The sequence below is a fragment of the Saccostrea echinata genome, unplaced genomic scaffold (assembly GCF_033153115.1).
Source record: "Saccostrea echinata isolate AGI-Se365-2 ecotype Australia unplaced genomic scaffold, CSIRO_AGI_Sech_v1 ptg000001l, whole genome shotgun sequence".
In the NCBI taxonomy this organism is placed as follows: Eukaryota; Metazoa; Mollusca; class Bivalvia; order Ostreida; family Ostreidae; genus Saccostrea; species Saccostrea echinata.
Window position 1 is genome coordinate 47,816,505 of NW_026889750.1, and position 11,646 is coordinate 47,828,150.

At 33.9% G+C, this 11,646-nt stretch overlaps 1 protein-coding gene across 1 annotated transcript; it reads left to right on the forward strand.

The window, feature by feature from the left end:
- Positions 1 to 1,342: 1,342 nt before the first annotated feature.
- On the forward strand, positions 1,343 to 5,682 carry LOC133193277 (guanidinobutyrase-like). Its single transcript, XM_061329237.1, has 7 exons — positions 1,343 to 1,517; positions 2,505 to 2,630; positions 3,132 to 3,316; positions 3,862 to 4,062; positions 4,361 to 4,505; positions 4,690 to 4,784; positions 5,338 to 5,682. Exons 1-7 carry the CDS (start codon positions 1,358 to 1,360, stop codon positions 5,437 to 5,439), a joined length of 1,014 nt encoding a protein of 337 aa, XP_061185221.1. The 5' UTR covers positions 1,343 to 1,357; the 3' UTR covers positions 5,440 to 5,682.
- The last annotated feature ends 5,964 nt before the right edge of the window (positions 5,683 to 11,646 follow it).

Sequence of the window (11,646 nt, forward strand, 5' to 3'; positions counted from 1 at the left end):
ATAGAGAACTTACACTTACCTGCCCTTGATTGAACATTAGGTTGATAAAAATATGCGCAAGAGGTGGAACTCACATTTTTTGTTTTTTTTTTTTTTTTGCTTGTTTAACGTCCCTTCGAGAATTTTTCACTCATATAGAGACGCTACAACTTGCCGGTGGAGGGCTGCAATTTTAGACATGTTCTCGGCCTTTACGACCTTTGAGCAGCGAGGGATCTTTTTCGTGCCAGCACCTACTGTGACAAGGGACCTCGGTTTATAGGACCGGCCTCCATGTCACACAGTGGGTTCGAAACCGCGATGTAAGGATCAACTCCCTACTCCGCGACTATTAATCTATGTCTATTAATCTCCAATTGACAGAACTTTATTAATGCAAATATACAACTACTGTTAACCGGAGAACAACAGACAAACATGCACTGACTATGTATAAAGTCAGTAAAAAAAAGTGGGCGTCATATCATTATCGCATGGAGATTCAAGATGGCACCCACCTATGAAAACAGATTCGTACTTCGTAAATACATACTTTTATTTAAGGAAGCTCTAAACACTAAAGAAAAATGTTACTTGGACTTCGAGAACATTGTATTATATAAAGATGTACATATTGGATTTGTCTAGTTCATTTTCAACAAAGGATACCTGCCATATTTCTCCAGGAAAAATTGAATTCTTGCAGAACAGAAATCACTGTCATTTACTTATATTTGGAAAATACATCCAAATAATGTTTTCAGTTACTCTATTTTGGTGTTATATAATGTTAAGAATACTTTATTCACTTTCAAACTGTGTCATTTATTGAAGATTTAAATTTCATTTATTTTACTGAACATCGAATTAAGTTCAGATCACTCTAACTGCATAAAAATACCATTGAATTAGAACTCTTCAGTGAGCAGTGTTTAGAGCTACCTTAATCTAATTACGTAAAGTTGCAGATTGAACGTTGACCATTCCTGCAATTCAAAAATTCAAAAGAAAAAAGCTCTTTTTGACAGTTATTTTGGTTTATTTTGAAAATTTCGCATGTCCTTAATTAAGTGTAGTCATCCTACGTATTCGATTCAAAGTAAAATGGGACATAACGAGGACCTGTTTAGAGACCGATTATTGTAACTGTGGTAAAGTGAAAATTGCTTGATAAATTAGCTAAAATTACTGGAATTTTAAATAACTAATAAAACTTAAGCTGAAAGGTGTCCTCCAACCTTCTTCCTCCCAACAACTGGACCCCACCCCGAGTGAAAAAAAAATTGTGTCATTTCAGACAAGTTTTTGGCCCTAATAGGATTCCGTATACAAACATTTACTAAGGTACATAAGTTTATCTGACTGACAGGTCACAGAGATGAAAAGAGGTTTAACCAAATTAGCGTATCTCGGTCGTTCCCTGTCCACCAGCGCAAGACGCGGAGGGAAGTTTAATGAACCTCTTTCAGGGAATGAAATGCCCCGATCCGGGGGGATAGCATCTATGATGCGTCTCCCCATTCAGAATGACTCACAAGGTAAGAAGAGGGTACACTGCATTTTGGTAGGTCAATACAGATACGGTCATTCATTATCGCCATCTCAAACGCGCACCTACAGTGGAAGAGAATAAGAAGCACTTTAACTTTAAAACTTGCTTGATAGGAAATTCTGAAGATTGAAATTTTATATTTTCTTCTTATGCTTTAAACTTTCTATCTAAAATATGAATCAGTCAGCTTTACAATACTAATACACTTGCTTCTTTAATTTAGTAATTTTTTCATCATCATTTTTTTGTAGCTATGCAAACTGTGAACATATCTTTTTTTATCTTATAGATATCATTTTTTTGTTTTATTTAGTTAACGCAAAAATGAGATAGTGGGTAGTTTTTCTTTAATATTTCAGATAGAAGTAATAGACTGATTACAAAAGATAGTTATATATTAAAGTAGTCCGATCCCCAGTATCTGAAAATCAGGAGTTGAGTGACATTAAAAATGCTCACAAAAATGTCTTTGAAATCTCAAAGTAATATATATTTACCACTGGTATTTCTTCAAAGTTCATTATTATAGTTAATCATATCATGTAGGGAAAATTATCAGATCTCAAATATATTTTCAGGGAACGCGAATAAAAGCACCCACTATACATTTTCTGATTGAAAATTGATCAACAAATATATTTTAGGATAAAAAAAACTGTAGGTATCCAGGTATTTGCCTGGGAGAAAACTGCTTTTTACAAGACCGTTTCGAAGACTTCAAAAAACCTTGAATCATATTAGGATGCATAAAATGAAAATTGTTGCACGATAAGATTTTAATTTCAAGCTTTATTTTGAGATTTTTTAAAATTAAATAATAATTTTAACATATTTAAGAGTTATCGTTCCTGGCCGGGGAGCGGATATCCTCAAGCAAGACAAGAAGTGAACATCGAAGAAAGACTGTTATATTTGATATGAATTTAAATTTTAAAATTAACAACAGACTAAAATTTCTTTGCTCTTTGACAAGGTCTGGGGGCCTGTTTTGTGGGGATACCTATGGATATCGGGACGTCAAACAGGTCTGGGACAAGATTAGGTCCACGACAAATCCGGAGCGAGTCTGCACTCATCCGAAAGGTCAACATCGCCACAGGTAAGTGCACACGTACTTTTTATGTCTCTTGGTTTATTTACATATTGAGTCCTTAGCTGCAGAATTATAGCTCTCTTGGAATAAAAATTCGATCAGACAAACGACACTCTGATATATATAGTATCAGGGGGTGGGGGCACTTTTTTTCAAAGATAAAAATCTTTTACTGTTGAAAATGTTGCCCCCCCCCTCCACGTTTGGTAGTCAAGCCATCCCTTGGTAGAGAATTAATACAAACTGTTAAAATTGTTTGTGAAAAAAGTTGGACCCCCCCCCCCCCCCCGGAATAGGAATCTTGAGTTGGGGAAATTTATTCCTTTTTTTTTTACTTGTCAAAGATTTTCAGGTAAGTTGTTAAATAATTTTTCTCTTTCTCTCTCTCTCTCTCTCTCCCCCCCCCCCCCCGGTTCAAAAAAGATACTACGTGTCTGGTTTTGCCTTAAAACGGGAAGGGGTACTTAATGAAATTACATTTTATGAAAGTTATTACTTTCTCAATAGGAGCCTCGCCTTTCGACTCCTTCCAGGTGGCTGATGTCGGTGACGTGAACTTTAATCTTTACCACCTCCCCAAGGCCTGCGAGGACATCCGTAATCATTACCGAAAGTTGATCAGCACTGGCTGTATTCCTCTGACAATGGGAGGAGACCATACCATTAGTTATCCAATACTCCAGGCCCTGAAGGTTAGAGAGAGGGGTTTATTTAAAAAAAAAGATGTATGTCGATATCCTTGTAAATTGTTAAAAATTTTCTGATATTTAAGCATTTTTCTAAACTTTTTTTTAGGCATTTAAAAAATATTAAATTAATATGGTTCTGTGAATAATTATTTTGTTATTCTGAAGTAATAGTATCAAATTATTGAAGAGCTTACCCCCTCCCCCTTTTCAACTCCACACAAGGTTCCGAAGTATCAAAGTACTGAAAGGACTGTTAAGAATTAAAGTCTTTTCGAAGTCTATACATTTATTTTCAGCAACTAACAAATTTAAAATAACATCCTATTTAATTTCCCGCAAAATTTCCTGCTGAAAGATATAAATGGTAGCTTAAGCCGGTGTGAAAAGTTTTTTAATTGATGAATGACTTATAACAAACAGAAATTCAGAGTAAATCAGGTGAATGGGTGAATGTGTATATGTATATGTACTTGGGTCGCCATCTGTGTATGAAATCGGTTGAATTAAATTTCAAATCCACGCTATGAAAGAATGTCTATGCATTACAGGAGAAATACGGACCTGTTGGTATGGTACATGTAGACGCCCACTCAGACACCAGCGATACGATGCTGGGTGAAAAGATTGCTCACGGGACACCCTTCCGACGGGCAGTGGAGGACGGATGTCTAGACCCTCACAGAGTGATTCAAATTGGTTTACGAGGATCAAACTATTCAGTGGAAGACTACGACTGGGCCAAGAGTCAGGTAAAGATCGCAAGAATGGGAATGGGGAAGACATGGGAGGCGGGACGACGGAAAAGAAATTCTGAAGGATCAAAACTGGACGCTTGATGATTGGTGAAAAATGTATTTTGCACATCACTTTGAGGACTTAATACTATTAAATAAACTGTGCGATGAATTTTATGAACTCAAAATTTTAAAAGCTTAAATCCATTTGATCAGAATCACTCACGACTGTTTGCAAAATTATCATAAAACCTCTAATATCTTGAAAAAGTAATTCTGCTTGGTCAGTTGCAGTTTACTATCATATATTTAGGGATTTCGGATAGTGACAGCCCAGGATTGTTGGCACAAGTCCCTGGCCCCCCTTATGAAGGAGGTTCACGAGATGATGGGGAATAAACCAGTTTACATTTCATTTGACATTGACGGACTCGACCCTGCGTTTGCTCCTGGAACAGGTTATTTATCTTATCTCACATCTCGGACTCATAAGTTAAAGCTCGCAGTATCATTCCTGCAAACACCGAATACTTGTTTAGATTGGAATTTTGATACACAGATAATTGTACTAGTAAGTGAAAATTGGAATACAATTTCACATCATAATGATCAGGTATTTTGGTATGGATCATTAATTGTCAGGTACCCCTGAGATTGGAGGACTGACATCTATACAGGGGCTGGAAATTGTCCGGGGCTGCAGGGGATTGAATGTAATCGGGGGAGATCTCGTAGAGGTAAGTCAGGAACAGATAAAATGAAATTGTTTCCGAGCTACAAAGGCGTGAATCTGATCCAGGTAAATAAAAACATCAATGCAAATTGAAATCAAGCTTTGCACTTAATACAACAATAAACAGAAAAGTCCTGATTTCTGAGATGAGAGTGGGTGTTGTACAAATCCTAAATCTGCGCAGAAAGAAAATATATTATTAAAAAAAAATAAAGCCAAAAATTTCAATCAAGTCGATCAGAACCCAGAAGCGAAGTTATTTTTACGAAAACTGTGCATTCAATGTACCTTTAATTGTGGAAGGACTCCGTTGCAACGATCCAGTTCACATTACGTTGTATTTTATATTTCAGTTCTTACGATAATAAAATTTCAAAAAAATCTTTGTATACCAACATACTCGTGTAATACATGATATCTCAATTTACATTTCGAAATTCATGAGAATGTTTACTAGAAAGTCATTTTTGGACATTTATTAATGGCATTTTTTATCATGACGTCATGGCTGTGGTATATTATGATATCAATCATTTGTTATTGTTTCTGTTGCGCAGGTGTCCCCTCCCTACGATATGAACGGCACCACGGCGTTGACGGGGGCTAACCTTCTGTTTGAGATGTTGTGTGTTCTCCCAGGTGTCAAGTACCACATATAATGATAAATTCAAAGCGACAGCAGTTCCATACCTTCCTTAAAACTGTCTCATAAATAAGAACAGTGAAGACTTACTACCGTGTAACGGACTACTTTACTTAGTAACCAGAACCTTTATATCATGTTTTGAAAGGATAAAGTAAATAACAACAAATGCTTAGTAATTCTTACTGGAGATTTCTTCAACCTCATGGAGACATTTAAGTAATTTGTAGATGAAATAAAATTATATGAGCATGTGTAACATCAGGTCATTTAACAATATAAGTTTAGTGCGGTTTTTGTTCTCTCTAGACTTTTGTACACCTCCGGATCACTTCTACATTTTACGTAGCTAGAAATCTCCACTTCTGCTGCTTCTCGACCATTGGCTCTTACATTCACTGTAATTTCTAGGTCACATTTAAGCCGATGGTCGGGCGTCCAATTTTTTCCCGTATTGTCGGCTGAAAAAAAACATGATCGGCCGACACTAGTATCGGGCGACGCGGAGTAGTCACATTAATTTTTAAGAACACCGACGCCTTTAAAAGAAAAAAAAATTGTAAGTCGGTTAACCGTCGCCCGATCACCGTTCGCTGGGGCGCAGTTTGTTTTTCGCCGTCGTCCAACGTTTACGAAAACCCAATTTCTAAATGTCGACAGACTGACGACCGACTTTAAACTGTCGGACAATGATTGAAGGTTGATCGACGGACTGTTTAAACGATTGCTTCAATTGAAGGAATCGGCTTCCGACGCAGAAAAAATTATAACTTGGCCCGACTGACACAAAATTGGTCGGCCGACGAAAAAAGAGGTCAAAATCGGGCAAGACAACGATGAAGGTTTGGTTAAAAGCATGTACAATTGGCAGACGAGAGAAGAGAGTTATTTTATTTTCGAAGCCAGATCTCAATCGACACGGGTAGGAAAAGTGTAGATTTTGATTAAAAATCAAGTGTGAATTGAGGTACCCCCTAGAATCCAAGATGGCAAGTCTCCAATCTTGACTTTTTTATGTACATAGATATACGAATTAAAAAAGTTGCTTATTTCGGCAGTTATAGATTTTTATTTTAATCAGTGTATGTAGACAGACACAGAAAAACAAACAAGAAAGGTAAAAAAAAATCAAGATTTTTATAATCCAGGCCAATATTCTTGATTATATGGTATGGAAAGTCTGTATATTTCATGGCCATCCCAAGATGCGATCTATTATGAAACGATAAGGGTTCTCTTTGGCTTCTACACAAAGCATCTTATAACCAAAATGCAATACTTGATATTCTTTCATTTAATTTGCTCTCTTTTTACACCTTAATTCAGTTTAAACCATGGTTTTGTTCAACAAATAGTGCAATATAGGCATGCAGTTTCTCACGCCATGTTATATTATAAAAATCCACCCAGAATTCATCTTCTCAAGTCAATCGTTTTTGATCTACTTCGCTCAAAATAATGTGAAACGAGTGGATCAGAAACTTGGGAACATGGCCAAAATTATGATACAAAAGACCTTTACATGGATGAATTGCATTGAAACAACTCCACTTTTGTAATCACTTGTAATCAAACATCGCATCCAATATGTATTATAGCTTTTCATCAAACTTCATAACTTAAAAAAAAAAATAAAATAAATATTCTTTTTACTGTTTTCTGATATTTTGAATAAGGGTAGATATTTACTAAGTACAGTAAGTAGATCTAGAATTGTTAATTTAATTTGAAAAAAAATCTCCGAATATCATCCAGCGAGATACAGATTTGCAAATGAAAATGGGTAAAGATAATGAACAGTGATCGATCTCGTAAAAACTTCAAACAATACAAATCTGTGAACAGGGCATAAAAACGGACCCCTGGAAATTCCAGAGGTGGGGTCAAGTGTGTCTGAGACTAATCGTCATGAACTGATTCTGAGTTGAAAATTCTAAAACATGGCAAAGGCAGTTAAGGAATTAAAGATATTAAAAAATAAAACATAAACCATGTGTTCAAATGTAAAACATTCATCCGCTTTTCATTTTATACCCCCGTAATCGAATATTCGGGGGTATATAGTTTTTGCCCTATCCGTCCGTCTGTCTGTTTGTCCACAAAAACTTTAACCTTGCCCATAACTTTAATTGGTTGAAGCTATGGCTTTCATATTTCATATGTGTGTTCCTTTTGACAAGACCTTCCTTTTGGAACCAACATATTTGACATCTTGACCTTGGATTTTGACCCGTTTTGGCAAAAATTTACCCAACTTTAACCTTGACCATAACTTTTGAAAAGTTGGTGCTAGGGCTTTGTGGCAACGCACTTTGAAAAAATTACGCACTTTGAAAAAAATTTTCAAAGTGCGTTAAAATTGGGACAAAATCAACGCACTTTGAAAAAATTTTTGTAAGTGCGTTAAAATTTGGACAAAATCAACGCACTTTGAAATTTTTTTTCAAAGTGCGTTAAATTTGGGACAAAATAAACGCACTTTGAAAAAAATTTTCAAAGTGCGTTAAGAGTGTACATCAACATTTTTAACCATGGAGACACGTAACGCACTTTGAAAAAAAAAATATGTGTAAAACAAAAACTTTGGACTGAGATTTTAGTAATAGACTGCATTATTTTGTTACATTTCTTTAGAAAAAACTGACGAATTGATCTACCCTCGAGGACAAGACAGGTAGAAGGTCCCTCAGCAAAACTCTTTATCTTTCCTATCCATATATGTGTACAAAATGTATATACATAACTGGTATGACATTGATATACTTTCTCTCAAGAAAAAGAATATACATAAAATAGATGAAAAATCTGAGAGAAACTTTCCTGAAAAAAAAAGCACCCTGTTATATTAAAGAAGAGAAACCCAGGGACCATATCGCTGATCTAAGCAACAATAGGCAATTAACTATATTTTACAATATTTTACTTTACAATATCAAATACAATACAAAACAAAATTGTATAAAATGCATAAATAATTAATTTTTCATTCATGAGGTCAGAAACATGTGGGGATATCAATGTTATTTTAGTTCCTATACTTCGAACTCAAGAGGGGTGGCAATACTTTTCAATAATAATTTTGATTTTAAAATATGCCTGGAAAAGGGTGATAAAGATGGAAACTATCACATTCTAAAAATATGTATAGAGGGTCATGAGGTTGTTTTATGCACAGTATATGGCCCAAATACTGATACACCAAATTTTTATGAAAATATTCAACAATCCATTGAAGAAATAAACTGTAACAGTATCATATGGTGTGGAGATTTTAATTTAGTGTTAAATCCACAGTTGGACTACTATTATTATAAATCAATTAATAACCCAAAGGCTAGAGAAAAAGTATTAGAAATAATGGAAGGATATAGTTATGTAGATCCCTTTAGACAACTCCATGAAACACTTCGAAGGTACACATGGAGAAAAAAAAATCCTTTTAAACAAAGTAGGCTAGACTTCTTTATAATGTCTGAGTCATTGTTACCTTGTCTTAATGCATGTACAGTCGAACCAAGTTACAGGTCCGATCATTCTATGATATCAATGACTTTAACTTTCAATGATTTTAAAAAGGGAAGGGGCTTATGGAAATTTAACAATTCTTTACTTGGTGATAAGCAATACCTAGATTGTATCAGAGATGATATTTTAAATGTGAAAAAGCAATATGCACTTCCTGTGTATGACCTTGATAATCTTGATACTATTCTAGATGAAAATCTATATTTTACCATTGATGATCAGTTATTTCTAGAAACTCTACTTATGGAAATGAGAGGGAAAAGTATTTCATACTCTGCATATATAAAAAATAAACAAGTCAATGAAGAAAAAGAATTATTAGAAGAAATTAAGGTATTAGAAGAAAATATTTCTGAGCACAATGTAGAGGAACTAAATGGAAAAAAGCAAAAATTGGAAAAACTTAGAAAATACAAACTTCAAGGAATATATATAAGAAGTAGAGCAAAATGGGTGGAAGAAGGGGAAAAACCATCTCATTATTTTTGTGGTTTAGAATCAAGAAATTTTACTAGTAAAATAATTCCCAAACTTGTTAAAGACAATGGGCAGTTAACTCAAGACTAGTTTGAAATTTTGGATGAAACAAAGCAATTTTATGAAAAACTTATACTCTACAGCTAACAATGAGTTAAATGAATATGATCTAAATTCTGAGCTAAATTTCAAAGATATTCCCAAGTTATCTTTAGATGAACGTGTGTCTTTAGAAGGTAAAATTACATTACAGGAAGCTTCTAAAACACTTAGCAAAATGAAGGCAAATAAATCACCTGGTTCTGACGGGCTCTCAACAGAATTTTTTAAGGTCTTTTGGCGATATCTTGGAATTTTTGTTATCAGAATTATGCTTATGAAAATGATAGTCTGTCAATCACACAGAGACATGGAATTAGTACCCTTTTACCTAAAGGAGAAAAACCAAGACAATACATTAAAAACTGGCGCCCAATTACACTTTTAAATACTGTATATAAAATAGCCTCTGGTACCATTGCAAATAGATTAAAGACTTATTTGGATAAACTTATCAATCCTGATCAAACTGGTTTTATTTCTAACAGGTATATAGGGGAAAACACTCGGCTAATTTATGATATAATGCAGTATATTGAAGAGGAAGAAATTCCTGGTCTTCTACCACTTATTGATTTTGAAAAAGCCTTTGATACTGTTTCATGGAATTTTATACAAAAGACATTAACCTATTTTAAATTTGGACCTGACATTCACAAATGGGTAAAATTATTTTATCATAACATTACTTCAGCTATTAATCAAGGTGGCAATCTCTCAGCATCCTTCAATATCCATAGAGGCTGTAGACAAGGCGATCCCTTATCACCGTATATTTTTCTACTTTGTGCAGAAATTCTAGCTACACAAATAAGAGAAAATAAAAGAATTAAAGGAATTACTGTATGTAATAATGAAAAGAAAATTTCACAACTAGCTGATGATACCTCAATTATCCTTGATGGTAGCAAGGAATCACTTTCAGAAACAATTAAAGTATGACAACATTTCTCTGAAATGTCTGGACTAAGAGTTAATTTTTCGAAAACTAATACCATATGGATTGGATCAAAAAAATATAGTCAAGATATCCTTTCTAGAGATTTTAATCTGAAGTGGAATCTGTTTGTGATATTTATCCTCAAGTGAAAATTAATTTTTTAAAATATATGAGTGTTATAAGTGCTCTTAAGGCATGGATGAAAAAAGTTAATTTTAAAGAAAATGTTACTAAATCACAAAACCCTCTGGTTATGTCAAATATACACATCCTTCTAGAATGCAAAAAATCAAGGCAATTTTATAATCTTCTCAATTACAATAGTACAGAACCTACTGGTAAAAGAAAGTGGAATGAAACATTTGAATTGAATGACAAAGAATGGAAAATGATTTTTAAATTGCCTTTTAAAGTTACAAATAATTGCAAACTGCAATGGTTTCAGTATCGAATTTTGAACAGAATTTTAGCTTCAAACTCATATTTATTTAAAATAAAAATCACAGAAAATAAGAATTGTACATTCTGTCAGGTGGAAGAAGAGACAATTGAACATTTGCTTTGGGAGTGTGATAGTGTACAACATTTTTTAAGAGAATTTGAAGATTACTTTGAAAATAAAACTAATCGTCAAATACCAATAACAAAAAATAATTTTATTTTGGGGTTCTTGGATGAAAAGAAAAAGATACCAAATAATCTTTTTCTATGGCTTAAATATTATATCTACACAATGAGGTGCACAGGGAAGACACTTAATGTAACTGCTGCAATATCGCTTATGAATACATTTTATGAAACACAAAAATATATTGCTTATAATAAAGGTGAAAAGGATATGTTTGACACCTGCTGGAACTGTTGGAATCAATTATTTCAATGACTCTGACAAATTTATATGTGTTTATATTTTATGAATGCATGTTTGCAACCCTTTTTCTCTCCTCCTCCAACTCTTTCTCTCCTCTCTCTCTCTCTCTGAAATAAAAAAATACACATTCTGTATATTCTTTTAAATATATGTTTAACTTGTATGAAATAGCAGAATGTGTAAAACAAAAATAAAGAATTATAAAAAAAAAAAAAATTTTCATACCTCTTGATGCTAATCATATAACCGTTAAAAAAAGAGCCATTCTTTTTCATGCTTATCAAATAACTATGAAAATACCATCATATTAT

Bases quoted from the DNA above. Each gene is read 5' to 3' on its own strand.
- LOC133193277 (XM_061329237.1), top strand. From the start codon at position 1,358: ATGAAAAGAGGTTTAACCAAATTAGCGTATCTCGGTCGTTCCCTGTCC. The intron at 1,518-2,504 runs GTAAGAAGAGGG...CTCTTTGACAAG, and splicing joins CATTCAGAATGACTCACAAG to GTCTGGGGGCCTGTTTTGTG. The intron at 2,631-3,131 runs GTAAGTGCACAC...CTTTCTCAATAG, and splicing joins AAAGGTCAACATCGCCACAG to GAGCCTCGCCTTTCGACTCC.